The following is a 22,688-nucleotide window of genomic DNA, read 5'->3' on the forward strand; positions in this document are numbered from 1 at the left end:
TAAACAATGTCTTAAAATACTTAGATTACTTCTGCCGAATTCAGCTGTTCAACCTAAAGCAATCACCTGAGCATTCGATCGGGCACTCAGATTTCACAAGTCTGATGGTACCCCCCAACCCCATTTGACTAATTCCTACCGCATGCTGACTTGTTTTGTATCAATGCAAAGCCCTCTCAAGATTATAGGCAAAAAGCCTGTCCCATCTGAACGTGCTAGCTAATTTCTAAACTAGCTAGCTTGCTAGCTAACTAACTAACTAGCTAGCTAGCTAACTAACTACTGCTAACTAACTGCTAGCTAACTAACGTGCTAGCTAGCTAGCTTTCCAAAGCAATCAAAGTAGCCACATGATCGAGTTTGTTGGATCTTGGATGCGCTCCCAGGTTAGGGTGGCTGAGGTCGAAGGTGGGAGTACCGTATTTACTCTCATAATGATCCCACTCGCGTAATGATCGCACCCCTGAATTTTGTCGTCAAAATTAGATTTTTTTTTATTTGCCGTGTAATGATCGCACCCCAAACTTGCCGCAGCAATATGTCGTGTGTCAAGCCTAGCTAATATTGATCGCGCTTACCATCTGTCGAATGCTACGCGAACAACTCTTCAAGACAAACCAAGCGGTCAGCACGCACTAAACATTCTTAAGTAGATGCCTCATTTCATTACTTTCATCACTTTCTGCACTTCCATGACAAAAAGAGGTACAACCAAACTTTCCTTTATTATGTGTAGGCTTTATAATGGTTGTGGTCAACAACAACAAAAAAAAGGCGCCTTTTGATTCTTTTCACCTGCATTCGTGGGCACGCAACAAATCGCAAGCGGCAATGATAGTAGCCATGTTTACACTAATATGTTAAAAGTGTACCTTATTGATACGCCAACGCTTGTAACACAGCTAAAATATTCACCCACCCTTACAGCAGACGTGTGGTATCAGGATAGTAGTGAAGACAGATGCCGCAGTTTCCGCAGCATGCCCGCCATGTGTTCCTATGTCACTGGCAGCTAAGCGCGCCCATCTGTTTCTGCCCCCTCAAAGTGGACGTGGCTACGTTACTGCCGCAAACTCGCCAATATTAACGATATTATTCATTACTGATACGGAAGAAGCTGTTTCAATCCACGTAATGTACTCACGAGAAGAAAAAAAATTGCGTTCGGTGCGTTCGGCTTGCTCCGCCAGCCGCCATTTTTGTTTTGGTGTCCCGCACCCGCACCCCGCAGCAAACGCGGGAAGAAAAAAAATTTGGGGGGGGGGGGGGAATTTAACTCGCACAACGATCGCACCCCTGAATTTGCGTCAGTTTTTTCTGACAAAAAAGTGCGATCATTATGCGAGTAAATACGGTACCTTCGAGCACTCCAAATAAACTAAGCGAATGAATTCCGAGTGCTCAATTTTGATTAGTCAAATGTAAACCACATGACAACATCATTCGAGTGCTCGAAAGTGACCAGTCAAATGTACTATAAATTTGCCAGTGGTAAACAAACTGCTCTGCACTGGATCATGGAAGTTGCTGTGCACAGCATGTTTTCAAAACAAGTATTTTAAAGAGCCCCTGAAACGGTTTGGACAAAATTTGCAGACGCGTAGGGTACAGCTAAAGTTAATAATTCACACCACAATTTGTGTGAAGCAACTCATATTAAGCGAGCTACGGACAATTACAAGTGACCCTCCCCAATAGCCATGCATTTTCTCCTCAACTCGTTCGCCGAGCGGTCGGGGCTAAGCTCCACCTTCACTGGCTCTGCATCATGATGGCATGTTGTGTCGTCTACTTCCGGTTCTCTAGGAGTGCACGGCACGAAGCCTCTCCAACTTCTCCGGCAGCTCCTTGGCGGTCGACCTCAAGCGTGAACTGTCAAAGCAGCGTGCATTGCGAGCATACTGTCGCAGCGCTGAACGTGCCTGGTATTCCGGTAACCACAGGCGGACTGGGCCTTTCGACACATGGTTGGAGGCATAAACTCAAGCTGATAAAGCAACTTTAGCGTAAACATACGTGAGCGTCCTGATCGGTCTGCACGATCCATCCAGCTCTTCACGCAGAGCTTAACCAGCCAAACAAAGAGCTAATATTGCTCTAACCAAGTGTAAAACATTTCAAACATTTACAAAACAGTACGATAATGATTATGCTCCTGCGAAAAATTTACGCCAACAGCAAAGAAGAATACACTTCGTTACTGCTATTGTGTTTGGTTGAACTCTGTGCCACCAGGTGGCTGCACAGTGCAGATCATTGACGTTTGCGCTTCTGCTCATCCCACGAAATGGCATGGTCAAACGGCCAGGCCCCCTCTCTCGCTTGCGTTTACCCGAATACCAGAGTCGCGAAATGTTATTGTGGCAATAATCCTCTGGTGTAAAGGGACGGCCGCAAATGCGCAAATTCTGGCGCCGATCGGATAGCAACAGTCAGATACGCTGCAGCCACTCCGCTCGTCTGCTGCCTTGCAGAAGGACACAATGTCGCAGCTTGACATATTGCTGGTCGCTATGCTTGCAGCCCACAATGCAACAAAGGCGATTCATGGTGCTCACAAAAAGACAGATTGACACTGACCGCGGAGCTCTCATCAAGAAGGAGCACGTTGTAACACAAGCAGACGACGCTTGCTGTGTGCTGGAAGTGCTTAAGTGTAGTGAGAAATTGTTCTAGTGCATTCTCCTTCTGTTACTTTCTTTTTATAGAAACAAATTAACTAACATTCCAACTATTACGAACATCATTTGTTCACCATAAAGGTGGAAAAATTATCAATGACGCGCCCTGGGCAGCCAATCGTATAGCTCACCCTACTGACGTGAACTGGGTGATGTCATATGGGGAGGGGCAGCTGAAAATTCCGCTGAGCAGTGTGCTGCGATCGGCAGCGATGTACATTTTTAAAACCTTATAATAAATTACACACTTTATGCGGAGCACTTAGATGCGCCAATTAATGATCAGAAGGACCTACTCTAATGACTCAGTACGTTTGTAGAAGATCGTCAAAGTCGTTTCAGGGTCCCTTTAGTTCCACTGAGTCTATTTTGCTCTGATCAAAAATTCTGCTTACAAAATTTCCACACACTTTTCGAAGTGACCGCTGCATGTATAAACGCTTCCCCAGATTAGCTTTCCCTTGTGCCATAAAAACTTGGTCTTTAAGGGTTGGTAGTCAGTCCCTTTAAAAGCATGCAGTGTGCTTACAATGGTGCTATGCACTACTGCAGATGCGTTGTCAAGTAGATAGCTAAATATGCTTACTGAGATAGGGTTGGTGGCGATAAGTCATGCTGGCACACCCATCAGTGGTTATATTCTTTGCTGAGGCCGCCACCATGGCTTTATGCATTTCCTAGCATTTCCATGCATAGGCATCACTGTACTTGTGCCAAGACCAGAACAATTGGTACACCAATCTCCACACTTTCCAAAAACGCAAAACTTTTGTGGCACAGCATGGCATAAGCCACACCATGAATCAAAGTAACTGGTAGTCATACGGCAAGCCACTACAGCTTAAGCTGCCAGCCAATAGATCAGGCTCTCTGGAGACTGGGTTGGGGATTCGTCGCAAATACGTTTTAACCATTAGTATGTCTTAAGCGGGTACGTATTAACAAGGTTTCACCATACATGCTCACTGGAACTAGTGGAAACCGTCACCAGCCATTTTCGCTGAAGAAAGTGAAGCACACACCTCAAAGCGCAGAAGAAGGGTGTCCCCACTGAGGTAGCCCTCAGAGGCGAGGAGGTCGAGGCGGAAGAAGCGGTTGTAGCCCCAGCACTCGCCCACCTCAAAGTCCGAGGCAAACTCGCGCACTATGTTCTTGCTGGGGTCACCTCCCTGGTGGCTCATCTCCACACGGTACTCGTACCTACAGGGCACAACAAGGAAGGGGGAGTGTGCCGCACTTCCATCAACTTCACCAGCCAACAAGAAACTGCTGCACTGACAAACCCGACTTCAGCTCTTTTTCAAGTTTTGAGACTGCAGACCTCGTGCCAGTAGTGCTGTCGCCATACAATTATTCTCTCCTTGGTTACTATCTGGACATCCTGCACATATATCAAACATTTGTGTGATCCTATTTAGGCAGCAGCACATTGCACTATGTTTTAATTTTACACATGTTAAGCAACTATCATGGCCACCTTAAGCTGTGTGCCTAGCGATACATAGCTACAATAGAACTCCACTACAGTTGGTTCAATACCACCTCGTGGAGCCACATTCGGAAGTCCAGACAGGCCTCTACACATTCTTATGCAGGAAAAATCTTGTGAATTCGTTTAATGATAAATGCTGGTTACCTCAAGCTAAAAAGAAAGAGCAGTGCATGGCTTCAGCTGCCCCTGACACACAGCTAAAAGTTTAAAAAGTTCAAAAATTATGCAGCACTGTGGTGGCATGGACGGGCAAGATTTTTCAGGTGCGCAAAGAACAAACAATTAGCAGTGTGCTGCACAAGAAACTAATACCCTTGTCCCACGGGTAATCTAACCACAGTTAAGTTTGATGGCAGTAACCACAGTTACATCAAATCACACTATAAAGCTAACCGTAGTTATTCCGCTAACCATGGTTGTTGAAAACTGAGGTTGGCCACCTCGGTCAAAGTCATCAGTGACAAAATGGTGGCCCAGAGCTCCTATGCCTGCAGCTCGGCTCACAGCAAAACATCCTCCCAAAAACATGTCACTTGGCCTGTCACATTGATGGAGGCCTTGATACGGATTTGGGAGGACAAACTGATTGACTGCGTGTGTTCAAACACATGCAACCCATGCATATATAATGCCATGGTGGAGACAACTCCGGCCTGCTGGTGGGGGAAGGTCCATATATTGTCAAGCAAGTTCGTCAGGAGCTTGAGAATCTGAACAAACAATACCGGTGTGTGGTATTCTTCTTTACTGGTAAATAAACTAATTATGATGGCAATTTGTGTGACATGTAAGCACTGGCACGGAACCGTACAATAGGCCTCCACCTTCACAACACTGCGGTGACAAGTTGGAAACAATGAAAGATACGCAGCGTACCTGGGCTAGGTTTTGGCGAAATGGCACTGTTCTTGACCTTGTGTGATCATATGTTACTAATGTCCCTATGCATGTCCAACACCACCGAGCTGTTTCAATGCTTTATTGACGGCTTGCGTTCAGCCGACTTAAGGTAAAATGATGCTTGTGACATGCATGCAAGTACAGTTGACTTTCATTACAGCGGACCCTGATAATCCAACAAAATACATCAATTTTATTCGAAGTCCGTAATATCCGAGACACCTCACCTCCGAAACTTTTGTCATGATGTCTAACAACTTTATTGCAAATGTCCAAAGTAAAAAAACAAACAAGAAAGTAAATGATTCATGTCACATTAGCTTGTACTATAGTGTCCCAAAATGCCTACAATTATAGCAAAATTGCAGAAACATTTAGCCGAAATATAGCGCCTTCTATGTTTCACTTTAACAGCACGCTTTAAAAAATTTGGCGACAATGACTAATAGGCAAAACCGTAGGCAGCATGGTGGTGAAGTGCTTTAAGGGAGAAACCCTACCTGTTTAGTACGATGCCAACAAGAATGCCTGGATAACACAGCAGTTATTCCAACTGTACATTCGCAAGTTGGACAGAAGGTTCGAATAGCTGAATCGAAAGGTTCTGCTGTTTGTGGACAGCTGTGCTGTGTATGGTCACATTAAAGACCTAAAGGCTATACCGATGGAATTTCTGCTGCCGAACACCACAGCAATCCTACAATGGAGTAAGGCGTGATCCGCAACCTGAAGCTTCTGTAGAGGTCATGCGTGCATCGTGCTGTGCTCAGACAGTGGCAAAAGTTACACCGTTGATTTAGGTGTGCTGCCGGCATGTTTGCGGACTCGTGGAAGGCGATTACACAAGAGATGCTCCACAACTGCTTTTTACCACACAGGCTTCACACTTGGTATTGAGACGGCTGTCTCACGCAGAGAGAACAACAGCATGTGTGATCAATCTCCTTCCATGGACTGTGTTTGACAACCAGCGTGCCACTGGAGTTGTGATTCCAACTGGGATAATTCTTGAAGGATTCACCGACGCCAACAAAGGTCTTGAACTCTGTGCAAAGTTAACCGACGATGGAATCGTCCGTCAAGCGACGGTGGATTCGGATGACTCCTACACTGAGAATTAACAGCCAGTGCCTGCACACGACGAGCTCCGAGTTGAAGCGAGCATAGATGACACTGTCATTAGTGTACAGTAATGATATGACCCTGGGTGAAATTGAAGTAAACATCATTGCTTGCAAGCAAAACAAGAACATCGTGCAAATGAAGATCAACAATTTTTTCCCATTGCTAAAGCAGTAACAGGCAGCGTTGACCCAGTTGAATATAGCGCCGGCTACACTGATGCCACACGTCAGTACAAAAAAAAAAAAATTATAATAAACAGCTCTTTTCAGAGCCACTTCAACGATGCATTGGCAGAGGTGTGCAAGTATGACACTCTGTCCATGACCCTTTCCATCCGAGTGATTCCTCAAATATGGTGCGTTTTCTGTAAGCATTAATTTTTTCTGACTGCCCAATATTTCAGACATTCTTGTGGACCCTTGGGAGCCCGAAAAATCAGACATTTACTGTAACGAAATTTCACTGCTGCTGTGAAGGAATACCAAAACAATATATAGAAACTTCTGTGGAAGTAGATGGTCAAATGGTTGAATTACAAGCTGCTACTTGCGAATGCGCCTCTCGAACTGAGAGCTCAAAGCAACCCAAAGTGACTACCGAGGCTAGCAGCATCATGTTCCATATAAAGTACAAGGGGGATTGGTCTTACTGTTCCTCGCGCACTGCATGCTTTGGGTGTGAGTGAAAGCATGCGAGGGTGAGCTGAGAAGGATGGTGGCTTGTTGAGGAAAGTGTTCTCATGCGAGCAAGGGGAAAGGGAGGGGAGCGAGATTGCGGTAACGTGATCGAGCACACAGGGACGGTGGTGGGGGAAGGAGAGGGTGGCAGGTTGCAAAACATTGCCCTTTCTAGCAATTATGGCTTCGAACGGCTGTCAGCACAGCTGAGCACATACGTTGACCATGCACCCAGTTTAGGGGTAATCTGCTGGGGTGCAAAGAGTGGACATGCCTAGATGGCGTGGCATCAGGTGCGCTGTCTTTCCACACAATTGTACTGGAGGTTGCATAAGCTGAAGTTTCGGAAATGAATTGACGAAGAATTCGTTGCAGCAGTTTGAGCGGGGCCCCACGTAAAGGGCAAGTCCTTCTTTAGAAGATCAGTAAGTGGCCAGGCAATCGCTGCGAAACTTTGGACGTCTTTGACAACTGAGGTACAGGAAAAGACATGACAGCACGAATTTTCTCCCGGTCTGGTTGAATACCGGAAGCATCGACAAGGTGGCCCAGCACTGTAATACGCCGACAATCGAAGTGACAAATCGAATTTAGTTGGAGCCCAGCCTCGTGGAAGACTTGAAGAACAGCTGATAAGCGCTCAAGGTGTGTCTCAAATGTAGGCAAAAATACGAGAATGTCGTCTAGATAGGAAAGGCATGTTGACCATTTGAACCCATGAAGCAAATAGTCCATCATTCGTTCAAACATTGCTGGGGCATTGCATAGACCGAATGGCATAACTTTGAATTGATATAAACCATCAGTGGTGACGAACGCAGCCTTCTCTTGGCCCTTTTCATCCACAGAAATTTGCCAATAACCAGATCGAAGGTCTATTGATGAAAAGTAGTTGGCACCGTGAAAACAATCGAGGGCGTCGTCAATGCGAGGCAAGGGGTACACGTCTTTCTTGGTAATGTGGTTTAGATTATGATAATCTATGCAGAAACGCCATGTGCCATCTTTCTTTTTAACAAGCACCATGCCCAAGGGCTCAACGAAGGTTTAACAATGCCTTTGGCCAGCATGTTGTTCATTTCATCTTGAGTAACCTTACGCTCTGGAGCAGAAACTCTATATGGCCAGCAATGAATAGGACTGGCATCACCAGTTTTTATGTGATGCTTAACAATTGAAGTCTGGCCCAATTGGCGATTGTTGAGGTCGAAGATGTCATGGTAGGAAACCAAAAGACGATACAGAGCTGCTGCTTGTTCAGGCAATACGTCCGCAGCAATCATCGGACGCACGTATGTATGATGCATGGGATGCATGTATCAATATCATCGGCACTGTGCGAAACTGTACTTTTTGTTGCCAACTCTCAAATTCAACAAAATAATTTTTTTTCCGATTCAATTTTTTTCTAATTGCCCAATAATCCTGGAAATATCATGGCTCCTTCCGTGAAACAAAAATCCACCTGCAATGGTAATTATTTCCATAAAAGGTCGAATTTCAATATAACAAATCAAAGTGCCAATTTTGCTGACTTTGTTATATCGAGGTTTAACTGTAGTACTGGAGCAAGAAGGCTCCCTTGCAGTACTCGGGATGTAACATTAGCTGTCAGGCACCACTGGCGATTCCTTTCTACAAATTGAAGGAGATTATATTAAGGTAGTTCTTTTTCCAATCTTCTATTCAGCCTTCCAATAAAATGAGTTTTAGCATAGCAATATGTTTTTTGAAGTATACGGATCACTCGACTTACTTGGATGTCTCTGGCAGGCCAGCTGTGAGTTCCAGAAAGACAGACAGGTAGTTTCCCCTCACAACACCATTTCCATCCTGCAGAATGAAAAAAACAAGCAAGACAACAAAGATGTAAGCCTCCATCCCTGAGAACACATAGGAATCAATCAATTTCCCTGATTCCCAGTGACCAGGAGGCCTTCCATGGATCGGCCCGTGGAGCGCAGTGACGAGCACAAGGTCAGTCTGTGTGCAATGTCATTCCCAAGCCAAAGAGGAGGAAGCAAGTTCCTATTGCACTAGAGTATCCCCAGTGTCAGGTAGCGCTAGCATCGAAACACTCGCACCATCTTTCTTTGTACTGTGCAGCTAAAGACGACGACTCCCTCTGCCACATGTGCGGTGCAGGGATGTGGAAACTGGATGCCAGGAAACGCAAGCCATGAGGGGCAAAATTAGGGGATGTGAGAGAGTCGAGCATCTCCATAATCTTCAGCCCATTCCCTAGTCATAACTGCTGTTCATAGTTAAAGAGTCCCTGAACCAATTTGAACAAATTCTGTAGACGTGTAGGGTACATCTGCAGTAAAACATTCGCACTACAATTTAAGTGAAGCATCTCATATTAAAAGAGCTATGGATGATTACAAGTTTCCCTCTTCCCTAGCCATGCTTTTTCCCAACTCGTTCACTGAGTGATAGGAGCTAAGCTTCGCCTTCACTGGCTCTACATCATGATGAAACTATGTGTCATCTATTTCCGGTTGCCTTGGAACCAGCACGCGAAGCCTCTTCTACCTCTCCGCTAGCCGCCAGGCCGTCGATCTCTCACGAGAGCTATCCAAGCAGCTTGCATTACGAGTGTTCTGTCGCAGCACCGAGCATTTCCGGTATTCCAGTAACCGCAGGTGAGATAAGCATTTTGACGGATGGGTGGAGGCAAAAACTAAGCCCCTCCATATTACTATCGCTGTGATGAAGGATCTTTAGCGTAAACGTGAGCAGCCTGCACGGTGCAGTCACCTAGTGGTGCAGAGCTTAACCAGCCAGCTACTATTCCTAGCTTCATTCCTAGGAATGAAGAATTCTATGAAGAATGAAGAATTCCAGCTACTATTCCTAGCTTCAAGGTATTCGCAATTATACTCCTGCTGAAAATTTACACCAAGAGCAAAGTAGAATATACTTTGTTACTGCCATATTGGCTCTGCATTTGTCTGGTTGAGTTCTGTCCCGCCAGGTGGCTGCACCGTGTAGGCCATTCATGCTTGCATCTCCGCTCATCCAGTAAAAGGCCCAGCTTGTCTGCACTTGTGTTTACCTGAATATCGGACAAACTAAAGCTCTCTATAGTGGCAGTAGGTAGGTGCTGGCACTGATTGGATACCAACAGCCCGATATGCTGAAGCCACTGTACTTGCATGTTGCCTTGCAGAGGGACGTGATGTTACTTCTTGACTTGTCGCTGATTGCTAGATTTGCAGCCCACAACATAACAAGGGTGATCCGTGGTGCTCGCAAAAAGAAAACTCAAAATTGTGGGGCTTCTGACCCGTGCTCTTGGGAACAAAGGAACGACAACACACTAGTGCAAACAATCACAAGGGCATTTATTGCACCTTTCACTGACTAATGCCCGCTAGCTGAGTTGCTATCCACAAAACATGACGACGGGCGCGCGACAAATCGCGAAAGCCCAACTCACCCCGACGGGATAACAAGCTAATATGCTTGCACCATGCTGGACACCAACGCCAGGTCGTTAGCGCGTATGGTCACGCATACGGTGGCACGTTCGAACGACCATGTTCGTCCATTTTGGTGTAGGCCTCGCGAGACGGTATCACAGAAGCATGGATTGGCACACACGCAATACATCTGCGCCGCTTGCTGATCTCGAGCCAAAGAGGAAGAGCCTTCTCCCTTTGCGGCCAAATAACCCTGCCGTTAGGTGGCGTTAGCAGAGCAACACTCGCGCCATCTCTCGTACTACCCTGCAAGCATACCGACTGAGCAGTAAAGCCACGCAGCAAAGCCGGATTACAGAAGACGGGAGCTATGCGAGAAAACAACCTATCAGGGGACATGTGAGAGTCCGTATACCCACAAAATAAACACTGACCATGCAGCTCCCATCAACATGGAGAATGTTGCAACACAAGCAGACAACACTTGCTGTATGTTTTAAGTGCTTGAGTGTAGTGAGAAATTGTCCTACATTCTCTTTCTGTTACTCCTTTTATAGAACCAATTAACCAATTTACCAGTGATAGGCGGGCTAATTGGTGGTCGATATTGGAATGCATCATGTAACCGCGCAAACAACAAAGGACAAAGAAGGAAGCACACAGGACAGGCGTGCAACTTGCAATTAACGAACATTTCAACTACGATAAACAACATTTCTTCACCCTAAGGTTGGCGAAATTATCAATGACACAACCTGGGTAGCTAATCGGATAGCTCGCTCAAATGACGTCAACTGGGCTAACTAAGTCAGCTGGGAGGGGGCAGCTGAAAACTCGGGGGAGCCACACCGTTGTGATCGGTAGCAATGCACATTTTTAAAGCCTTATAAAAAATTACATACTTTATGCGGAGCGCTTAGATGCATCACTTCATGATCAGAAGGACTTACCCTAATGGCTCAGTACATTTGCACAAAATCATCAAAATCATTTCAAGGTCCCTTTAAACGAGAATCACAACAATGAATTTCTCTGGAGCAAAGCAAGTGCACATACCGGGTACACCTTCAGCCGCCACGTAAGCCCCGAGGTGGTGAGAGGTCGGCTGTAGACGGGGTCAGCACGCTGCTGCAGCACCGAGAAGTTGCGCAGGAGAAAGGCGCTCGACTCGTATGGGGGCACCATCTCCGAGGGGAACTCCTGGCCACCTCCCGGTAAGAGCAGCAGAGGGGGCGAGCATGGGGGCTGCCGCTGCAGCAGCTCCCCCAGCCGGCGCACAATCTCGGGCGACCGTGCAATCAGCTCGGAGCGTGAGCACGAGCTCAGCTGTGCTTCGGCGGCCTGTAGCAGTTGCTCCAATTGTTCCGTCTCCTGGGTGAGGGCATTCTTCTGTGCTGCTCAGTGAGGAGTGAAGGAGAGGCAGTGGAGAGGCACGAGTTTTAACGATGCTCCAGAATACAGATGACTGTCTGAGCAGCAACAAACAATATGTAACAGTGCAAGCACTGGGCTCACACCAACAATCATCCTGCACCAACAGACCACGAACACTGCATTTCCGCAAGACAGCCCTTGCCACAATCTGTGATGGCACATGAGGCTGCTCTACAAAGCCAAAGGTGGCCTCATTGCCTGTCTTTTATTTTAGGTAATTTCTTGTTTCACCTAATCTCTGCTTCCAGTAATCTGTTATTTCAGTGCTAAAGTCTAACAATCCAGATCAGCCTGACATTCACCTCCAGTATCCATTTATGGATTCAAGCTGCGAGCATGTACCTGCAGTGCAAGCATATCAGCTATGCAGTAAAGAAAATCATCAAGAATAATGCTTCAACACATCACAGTTTGGGGTAAGGAAGAACTGAGCTGAGGCACTACTAGAATGAAGAGTCAAGAACGACCTGCTCTGGAAGTGCTTGTGCACTTCTGTCCTTGCAAGACCTACGTCAAGTTGTGTCGCAGTCGTAACAAATTTCTTTCCTTTATTATTTATGCCCTAAGACTTTCATCCTATCCACCCCAACAGAGAGGGCACTCACCGACCAGGGAGAGCAGGCGCCCCTTCAACTGGGCATCCAGGCGCGCAATCATGTGCTCTACGGCGTTGCGTATCTCATGGACACGCAGGTCCTTGGCCTGTCGCACAGCCTCCACGGAGCGTTCCACCTGTGCCACCAGTCCCAGCAGGTGGACCAGACGGCGCCGCAGGGCTCCCACCTGCTCCCGCACGGCCGCCACCTGCTGTGCGTGCACCTCCTCCAGGGGCTTGAACACATGCCCACAGTGCTGCACCAGGGTGACACAGAAGTCTCTGCAGCTTGCAGCCAGAGGGAATTGCAGAAAGCCAAAAATCCGCTGCTCGAAGCACACAACAAGGGGGGAGGCCAGCTTGCTGGAATAATGAAGGTTCATATTTCGCCACGCTCCTATGCTTGCCACGGAAGCAAGGAGAGTGGACGCCTTCTTCCTCTCTTTTCGTGTGGGGAGCCTGAGAGCTTTGCCCACAGTGTGCAACCATCTTACGAACCAGCCACAAACTTAGAGCAACACCTGCCCCCACGCCCATCGGATCGAGCAATGAATGAGGCAGGGCTGTCGAAACTGGCTGACGCAGCCGGTGAATGCCGGAGAGCAGAAGAGTGCAAGCTACGACAAAGGAAGGACCCCAGGCAAACGTCTTGTTCCTGTCCTTTGTCACGCCCCGCCCCTTGTTTGCCGAATAACCCCAGCAAACGTCTCTGTCATAACTAGCCTGCCCCAAGCGAATCCACTGGTAGCAATAAACATTGTTGTGCTGGTCAATCAACAGTGTGTTGCGTTTCTGTTTGCGCTGGTACCGTCCAAGCTCTGCCATGCAAAGGGAGCCGTAGGGAGTTGGCCATCAACCCTATGCCTTACATATGAGAGCGGCTCGAAAGAGCCTCTTCCCGTCTGGCAAAAGCCACAACCATTTTGACATTGGCGTCAAAATGTTTTGGTGCCCTATATGGAATCCTGAGATGTTTGTGTAGTTCTGTAGGGTACTAATGATTCCGTAGGGTCTAATGATTCCGAATAATAAAACCAATTGTTAGAAAGTGCTTGCCCTTGCGTACCTTTCTTCACCCCGTTTGTGTAGCGCAGTAAAGTTTCACAATGCTTCTCCAAGTTTCAGCATTTGGAGGACCACCAATAAACATACTTTGTTTTTATTACTGACACTGTGTTGTCATGTCCTGCCTTTTTTTTTAACGAAAGTTGCAGCAAGTATAGTGGCATGGGACTGTGCATTTGCATAGAAACTAGCAAATTCAGTCTAGACTTTAAAGCATGCAATGTCTGATCATGCTCATAACACCACACCATAAATGACATGCACATGTGTGTGTTTAGCTACTGATACAACCTAAAACCACTCTTTAAGCCTGTCTAATTTTCTAAATTCATTTTTCTACTCACAGGCCTGAAGCCAGTTACAGAGGGGACACAAATGCAAAGTGCAACTCAAACTGAACATGAGGAAACAAAGCACAAAATAATGAAATGTAATAAACTTGTAAGCTCACTGCAGCAGAATAGCAACATTTCAAAACATCTCCTTTCAAAGCACAGCAGTAATCTAAACGAAAGCCTGTTATAGCTGTTAAGTGAACAGCTCAAAGGCACCTAGTATTCTTTGCTACACTAGTTATGTATTGAAAAGCGTAGCATGACTGCAATCTTCCAGCAACATAGTAATTTTTCAAGGTTATTTGGTCCCAGCAGCCCTCCGTTTATCCAAATCATACAAAAAAAGCTAGAGCTCTGCATGGATGCATACAACCACATCGCTAGTAAGAACTGACCAATAAGTGGTCTTGCGAACATCTTGTATAACAGCTGCACACAGTGTGTGCCTTCGCCATTCTGTGACAACACCATTACTAATTTTGCTGTGTGGTTATAAACCAGTAGCGCGCACGAGAAAATATATAATTGCTTGAGAGAGAAGGTGCGCAGCACCAGTTGAAGATGCTGCAACTTACGGTACATTCGACGGGTTCCCTCTGACTCGGTTCACAGCAGCGCAGAACCCCTCAACACAGGAGCCCGAAAAACCACGGTCAAGCTGAATGTTCAGCTGCTCCCGGAGCAATCAGAGAAGCAAAGTGACTGGAATTCTGACTGAAATCAGCTGCGCTTCCAGCTTGAACATGAGAGTGTCTCAAAGCATTTTGAGCTGTGCACAATGCTCGGTAACAGGCAAATGCAAAGCATGTCACCAGAGAGCTCGAAATGGACCAATTGAATGTGCCATTAGTAAAACTTATTGGCATGCTTTTACTCTCATTTTCATAATGCTAAACTTCATCGCATGCTAATGTGCTCCCCTCACTTGCACAACTTCCTCTAAACACACATCTTTTGAGCCAGAGACAAGTGGAACCTGACAGTGCCCACACTCTTAAGCAAAATTGCACCCTGTGGGTTGTATCTTGAAGCACAACAATAATCGTCATCTGTGTTGTCCGCATTTCCTTTATTTAACGCTGCAAGCCTGGTATATCCAAGTCACGAACGGCATGCACGTTGTCAGCATCATAGAGTGTTCTCGACAGGAAAGTAGCGAGCGCAGCGTTTCCAAGAAAGGAAACGCAAGCAGGACAGATGACGACTATTGTTGTGTGGCAAATATACACCCGAAAGGGTGCACATGTGTTTAATAATGCAGGGCAGAGTGAAAACCCACAGCTTGTGCCTTACCGTTCCACCCCAGAGGGCACACTGGTGGCAGATGCAGAGGCGGCAGTTCCAGCAGTAGACGCTGAGCTTCTCACCCTTGTGGTGTTGACAGCGCTCCTGATCACGCGGCTCGGGGGAACCGGGCTTGGCAGCCTCTCCAGTGGTGGTGGCCGTGGCTGCAGCCGAGCTCAGCTGCAGGGTGTCCAGCTGCTGGGTGACCTCCTCCACCCAGCGACAGTTGACCAGCTCATGTAGGTGCAAGGAGGCGCGGCAGTGCGGGCACTGAGACCGCTGTTCTGTCAGCCAGCGCTGCAGCCGTCAAGGTGTCATTTTACCCTTTTGAACCACTCAAGTTCTTGAACCAGAATTTCAACAGAATATTTCGATTAAACATGGAAGTAATATATATTTGAAATGTCAAGTATTTTCACACTTATACTAATGGGGTTTTTCATTCCATGGCTCTATCTAGGCTGTGAGAAAAATGGCTGCAGTGAATTCGGAAGACTGTCTTGTATGTTCAAGTCGCCTTCTGCTCTAAGTGTTGCAGCAGCAAAATTAATCAGTATCACACCGCCTCCTCTCAAGCACCGAGCAGTGCAGACAGCAAAGGAGAGAAAGGAAATGCACAGAAAGTAACACTGACAGCAGTGCCACGTGAGCTTCTGTCCAGCATGCTGGCTCAGCCACAGCTACGCAGCAGAAGGAACCACCTATTTCACTTGATTTCCCTGACCCTCTATTAGGAATAAAAGTGCGCTAAATAAGTTTGTGCCTTCGCTAGGCATGTAATAGCATTCAGGCGTAAGATAAACAGTACCTTTAAAAGGTGAGCCTTTAAAAGGTGCCAAGGTGAGCCTGCACTTGCATTGCTGTTATACTTCACTGTGCATCTTGAGCAGCAATTCTGCAGCCACATTTTCCAACCTATATTTTTTCCATTATTCTTGACCTTTGTCATAGCACAAGTGCTTATACGCTGGTGGCTTCATCATGATCACAACATAATGTACTCTAAGGTAAAAAACAGCTGCAAAATACAGTTCCCGAGAAAGGCAAATCATATCTGCAAAAATCTGCAAGGTGAGAGAATTTTCACAAAATAAAATACTGCTTTCCAACTCAGTAAAGCCACATGCTGTTTTTGAGTTAAGAGCTCCTCACAGTTGAATAAAAATTCATCCTAATCAAGGAACGGTACTCAAGACTAACATCTTTTCGAGGCAGTCTCTCTACCATTTGAGCTAACCAGAAGAATGGCGGACTGCATAGCAAGGTCGCATTAATCAACAACTGGATGCACAGGGTCAGTGAATAAGGCCCCTGAATTGATTAGTTCTGCAGAAATGCGGAAATCTTCCATCATGTCAATTTTGCCACTCTGATTTGGGCATCTGCCAAAACAGTCCAAATAAGAGAAAATAATTTGATGAGCGTGACATCACAATGACATACTGGCGCAGATTTCAGCACGAAATTCACGAAAAGAAAGTTTGGCCTACATTTACTCCGACAGCAATAAACTCTTGCATCAAACGAATAAAAATGAAGCTTTGAAACAATACTTTACCAGACTTAACCGATTTAATGTTGCTCATCCGTGTCCTTTTAATAAATCACAAAATAATGAACCAAGCCAATCACTTGTGACTCACTCGAATGCAGGCGTAGCAGCAAAGCTTGGAGCAGTGTGGGCACAGATGAGCATCCCGCAGTCGCTCCATGCAAATGAAGCAGCGGAACACCTCTGCCAGGCTCTGCAGACAACCACATGGCCACACTACAGCACAGCCGCACATGGCTGAGGAACGTAAAGCTCTGCACTGCTGGTTTATCACAGGCTTATCAACCTTTTAATGACAGCACGTATAAATACTCAAGAAATTTTTTTATTTTCTTTCTAAATGAGCAAAACACATTGAGAGTAAACATATTAATGAACAAAATATATATTTTGCGCAAACTTTTGCAGCCATAGGGGGGAAACCCCCAGGCAGAAAACTGAAAGTGGGCTTCACGTCAATCCACCTATGGCTTCATTTGAAGTTTGTACAGACCACTCTCGTCATATGTGAACCATACGTGCTCATTTCATTTGCTTTACACCACGCCTGTGACATCACTGCAGCCGGAGATCTTGCATCGGTCTGCCTCCTACGACCGTGCTTTCAAAAGAAAGTGAGTCAAGTACCGATCTAACACCTCTTGCAGTTTTCCTGCTCTAAACCAACAAACGATGCATGCTGCCTGTTACTCAGTGTTGGCCAAGGACATCAGCCAGAAACTTTGTACTCAATAAAGAAACTCAGTAAGAAAAATTTTTTCTTCTTTTTTTGGTGCAAACATTTATCAACAAAGGATTAACATATTCAGAAGCATCAGCACGATCCACATGTAAACAAATGAGCGCCTGCCCACATTTTTGTTCATCAGCGTATTATACACCAACCTGACATGAGGCACTGTGGTGTATGTGGTGTGCCAAGCAAAGTGCCTTGGAATGCAAGATGAAAAGATGAAGGCAAAAAGTGCACGCGCGGATGTAATTCCACTGCGTGACAAAAAACGACGACGTCAAAGAGTGGCAAGCATGAGGACACGTGGCACAAGTAACGAAAACAAAGTAAAAATGATCCAATCACGAAAGCCCACAGAGCCCCCAAGAACCAATCACTGGTAAATGTGGAGCTCTGAAATTCACCAATCTAAAAAGTACACAAGGACAAGAGCAGAAGAAAAGCGAGGCGCATTGGCAGAAAGAGGAGGAGTCCCAGGAAGTGACGCAGGGAAAAGGTCGACCACTGGACCAGGAGCCGAAGAAGGGCGATCAGGTTCCAGACACGAGCCACCGGGGCTTCACACTACCGGGGTAACCTCACAAACTTCTTGTGTGCTTTGCGACTTCGGCAAGCCGCGGACTTTTACCCGAGGCCTGCGAACACCTGTGCCTGTAGGCAAAGCATGAGCAGTTTGGCTACAGGCCCGAGTTGACATACAGCTGCCTGGCCAGAACGTCTCAGTCTCCTGCCAGTTCCACCTGAAAGTTCCGCTGAGGTACCTGCATCCCCTTTGGCAAGCTGGAACTGCCGTGCTCCAATCATCAACTCGCCGCTCCACCACATCACTGGCCTTGGCGAGAACAGTGCCGCTTATCTTATTGTCTTGCACACCGCCTGTCAACGTCGAACTGTTGTTGCCTTGACACTATCAGGTGCTTGCGCTTGTGTTATGCCATGACTGTACTTAGTGTGTTAGTGCTACGTTAATCCGAATTGAAGATTGTGTCTTGCTGTTAATATTTCAGTAAATGCTTATATGGTACATTCTTTCATCCAGGTTATATTAAATTTTGTGTCTGTTTTCCTGGAACAAATGGCTTTTTCCTTGATTGGGTTGTCTGGGGTTCTGCCTCAGGGAGCCATTTGAAACCTCTGAAAAAGAGCCTCTTAGCCTCTTGGCTAAGAAACATTACTGTTGCGCACACTCCAAGATGATGACAAAACAAATTAATATTGTTTCCTGCCATCTACAACCAGCAGCAACTACAGAAAGTTCTCACTCACAACGCAGCCAAATGAACAAGCAGAGATGCATACGAAACTGAAGAGTGATGCTTGGTCTGCTATTGTCACAGGATAAACTAGCAAAGAGAAGACACAAACAGATAAACAGTATGGTGATATTGTTACAATAGCCAGTTCACTGCTCAGAGCCCACACAATTGCACACATGTCTACGTCCTACTCCTCCACTTTTCAATAATTTATGTATGCTTGGTGGTCACAGCTTCAGAAGTAGGTATTGTGTTCAAGTCGAACTGAGCAAACTAGGTTATCAGATTTCTCTGCACGTGAAGCTGCTTAGAGATTACTGTTTGAGCTCCTGTGACATCAAGGGAAAAACCAAGGTGTATCCACACTTCACTTTATGGAAGCATTGACAGGGGACAAATTAACATTGGTAATGCTTCCAGCAAACATCCATTACTCTCCTGAAATTGCGGAGATGGCTTCCGTCTCTGGAACGAAAGGTTCCTCCCAACATTCCCAGGGGAGCTGCATGTCACCACAAGACACAGCAGAGTCACATTGCTGCTACACAAGGCATTCCTCTCAAAAGTGTGGTACATACGTTGACTACACTTACTGTAACACAAATGTTTTCAATCTAGAGCACTTTCTATGGAATGACTAGTTCATATATTACCAGTGGAACTTATGGTTGTAACTTTACGTTAAATCACACATTATCTATGTGCATTTGTGTTTTCAGTGTGCGACATATTGCGTTTCAGTAGCGATCACAAGTGGTGCGCTGTGGCCGCTGGTCACAAGAATGTTCAGCTCCGCTCGTTGGGTAGGAAATAGAGCCAAATCCGCAATGCCTCCCACATAATAATGTCACGTCTTGTGACATAAGAATATGCAAGTTACTATTACATGAAATTACATGATGCATACTTATATGTTTCTTTTATACGTGAAGACATGCAATTTTTCGGTCTCGAATGCGGCCTGTGAGAGAGGTCTTTCTCACTTTCTTAGAATTGCCTGCTATGTAAAAAATGGAAAATAGCCAAAGCCAACACCTTACTGACAGCTCACTGTGCATTGGGATTTCCTTAAGCAGACCCCTATTATCACACACATCCTTCAAATCCAACCACAAAGAAAGCACTAAAAAACGAAAAGTAAATTACAAATAATGTACAATACTTCTATTTATATTAAATATTGTAAATATTCACACACTCTTGCCTATACACAGTGGATGCTATGCAACTGGTCATGCCTCAGCTCACAGCAGCCAACTCGAGCGCAGCAAGTGTTTCTGAAACTTAATGCTAATGCAAACGTAGCCCTTGTAGTGCACTTCTGTTAGCAGGAATGCAGGCCCAATATGTAAGGCAGAGGCACAAGCTTCTGAGCTCCTTACTGATGATGAGACAAAGGCTAGGTAGGAGATAAATAATCCTGTGCTGTAAAACGTTTCTTTTTTTTAGAGTTCTTTCCTGGACCTGGTGGCACAAAGGGGGCTTCACGCCATTTACATGCACAATTGTGACCGCTGTCCCTTCCTATTTGCAACTGCAGGAAACAATGGGTGGTGCAATGTATCTTGACTACATATTTGCTCACTCACAGAAACTTGAAGAGGAATGAACTGCGTCTTGTTGCAACATATGCTGCGTTTTTCATTCAAAACCCAGTACAACATAAGCACTCAGCTTAGAGTGGAGGGTTTCTGGATTTGCCATGTTCACCATCCACATGGTGGTTCCTCACTTATTTCAAGGAGGCCGTGTGTGTTATGCCATTCAGAATCCCTCTTTTGTTTCTCTCTGGTGAGCCTTAAGACCAGTGTGTCTGGCGCTACAGGTAATGCAGCCCACAGATTCCTCCCCGTTCAGGAGCTCGCATTCCATTATTGAATTGTCATGTAGGCACCCAAGGGCATAAAGTAAAAGGTGCAAGCTGACAGGGTGTTTAATGACAATGATAAGAATGCAGCTTAAAAGCAGGCAAGAACGTCTTGTGCTGTCGTGAGTGTACATCAACCATAAATTGTAAAGAAAAAAAAATCTAGAGGAAGTCACAGGGGCACTGCATGCAATTAACACAAGTTTCAGCATTTTAAAACTGAACCCAATAATGAAAGCTGAGCAGCCACTGCCACATGTGCAGCTCGATCATGTATCCGGAAATCCCGAGCACCCACTATAAGGCCCTCCTTATGTCCAAACGTAAGAACACAGCACATTTGGCTCTTTCTTTGACAGTATAATGCTCAGACATAGGTGGAAAGCAAACACAAAAGTGAGCATGTTTTCCTTCTTCAGCTGCATTTGAGGGCAAATATTGCAAGCTATAGACCATGCTCCACGATTAGATATATACAGTTCTCTAAAGGTTGCAGTAGCCGAACTGCTGCATACGACGAGTGAAAACACGTACTCAACGTCGCCAAAGTTGCGGCCGGGAAAGCATTCATCTGTGGAGAAGTAACTCCTGCGCAACGTTTTCAAACATAGCGTACTGTTACGTTAACAATACAAAAAAAAAGGAAACGAATATTTCCAATGTCGCGCACGTACCTGTGCTTAAAGTCACGTTTGCTGGCTAGCGTTAGACTAAAATGACAGCTATAATGTTGTTATAGATGCCACCATGAAGAAATATGTGAATGGCAATCCAAAACAATACAAAAATTAAACTTACCTCCACACCGTGATCCTCCATCGTTCGCCTGTTAGAGAAAACAGCATACGTAAATTTACACGTAACATGCGGGAACAAACATGGGAGAATGTGTACACCTGTCATATTGCGCGTCCTGCTGATTATCCAAGTTATGATCGACCCAGTGGTACAGTGCGTTTGAGAGCAACGGCTGAGTGCTTGTAACGAACGTATGCGATGTGATTGGCCCAACTTAATTTAAGCGAACTGTGCGAGCGCAAACATGCACCTGCAAACGAATAAGCCAGGCGCAAGACAGAAATTCTCGCAGTGCGGCAAACGTTCTTTCTGGAGGTTTGGTACACTGTCACTTCCTACATTTTGACCCTAGATCTGTGTGAAAAAGGAAGCGACCCGCAACGAAAGTCGAAACTCACCACTTGTCTGGATACAATTACCTAACGTCAGGAAGTACGCAAGCGCAAGCGGTCAGCAGCATGTCACAGGAAATTACAGCTGTTCTCAGCGGCGGGACGTCATGGAATACAGCAAAGCGGAGGCGCGGCTCGTGCATAGAGATGGCTCGAGCAGCTAATCCATAGGTGGAGGAGGATGCAGGCAATGCGGGGGAGACGGTGAACAGGGATTTGGAGCCAGCTGCTCTCACTAGATGTCGTAGCTGAAATGACTACAACGCGGCACTTGATCAAAACGACTTGATACGGCTGATACATCGATCCACCCTTTTTCGGGCTTTTCGGTCATACAGTTTCTCCATAGGTTTCTCACTATAATTCGATCTAGAGCGCTGCTGCCGCCGCTGCTTAGCAACCAGCCAACAGCAGTGCAGTCGCCGCGTACTACTGAAGGCCTGTGTTTAACCAGCTGGTTTAGCGTGGTTTAACTGAGAACACCTATGATACGGCTAGCTGTGCCTCCATTCCCACGTCTACTGCTCGATTCTACGAGCACAGTCGTGCTTGCTTGCAGGGCTTTTGTTCGGTAGCTGTTCAGCAAGGTGATGTCGACTGGTGTGACGCGCTTTTTGCTTTTACTCGCTAGACTTCTCTCGGTGGCAAGAGAGAGTGCTAGAAAGAGAAAGAGAGAAGCGTGCAGTTACTTAAGGAAATGCAGGAAGGCGTGGCACACAGCTAATTTGCTACGCAGCGTACCCTGCGGAAAGAGGGCAAGGTCGTTGTAAGAAAAAAAAAAACATAGGAGGAATGAAAATAACACTGTGGTACGCACCGAGGCCAGTTACCGTGCTTGCCCTATCCGTCTTTCGTGTCTCGTTTTTTTCACGCTGTTCCCCCATTATATAGTCGATTGCACAATTTAGAATAATGCTGTGTGACAAGGGGTGTGACAATGATGTTTTCGTGAACAGTGCTAGAGGTGCCGCGGATGTGGCATTGCGATCAGCATTCTTTATGTTGATCAGCTCCAACTTCCCAGCATTTAACACATCAATGAAACGAATAGTGGTGCAGCCTCCGCACATACTGACC

The 22,688-nt window shown here is 46.0% G+C and overlaps 1 protein-coding gene across 2 annotated transcripts in view; it reads right to left on the reverse strand.

The window, feature by feature from the left end:
• Positions 1-21,830, reverse strand: part of LOC139056006 (E3 ubiquitin-protein ligase TRIM37-like) — a 62,486-nt gene extending 40,656 nt beyond the window's left edge. The window contains exons 1-8 of one of the 2 annotated variants that reach the window (XM_070533769.1): positions 21,618-21,830; positions 21,220-21,247; positions 16,657-16,758; positions 15,023-15,310; positions 12,340-12,586; positions 11,357-11,694; positions 8,632-8,708; positions 3,704-3,881 (exon numbers count right to left, since the gene is read on the reverse strand). In XM_070533769.1, the coding sequence (XP_070389870.1) occupies positions 3,704-3,881; positions 8,632-8,708; positions 11,357-11,694; positions 12,340-12,586; positions 15,023-15,310; positions 16,657-16,758; positions 21,220-21,240 (1,251 nt within the window). In that variant the 5' untranslated portion in view covers positions 21,241-21,247; positions 21,618-21,830. The remainder of the gene's footprint in view (positions 1-3,703; positions 3,882-8,631; positions 8,709-11,356; positions 11,695-12,339; positions 12,587-15,022; positions 15,311-16,656; positions 16,759-21,219; positions 21,248-21,617) is intronic. The other variant, XM_070533770.1, reaches the window with a different exon arrangement.
• Positions 21,831-22,688: the final 858 nt, after the last annotated feature.

Source organism: Dermacentor albipictus, chromosome 2, assembly GCF_038994185.2.
Source record: "Dermacentor albipictus isolate Rhodes 1998 colony chromosome 2, USDA_Dalb.pri_finalv2, whole genome shotgun sequence".
Classification (NCBI taxonomy): Eukaryota; Metazoa; Arthropoda; class Arachnida; order Ixodida; family Ixodidae; genus Dermacentor; species Dermacentor albipictus.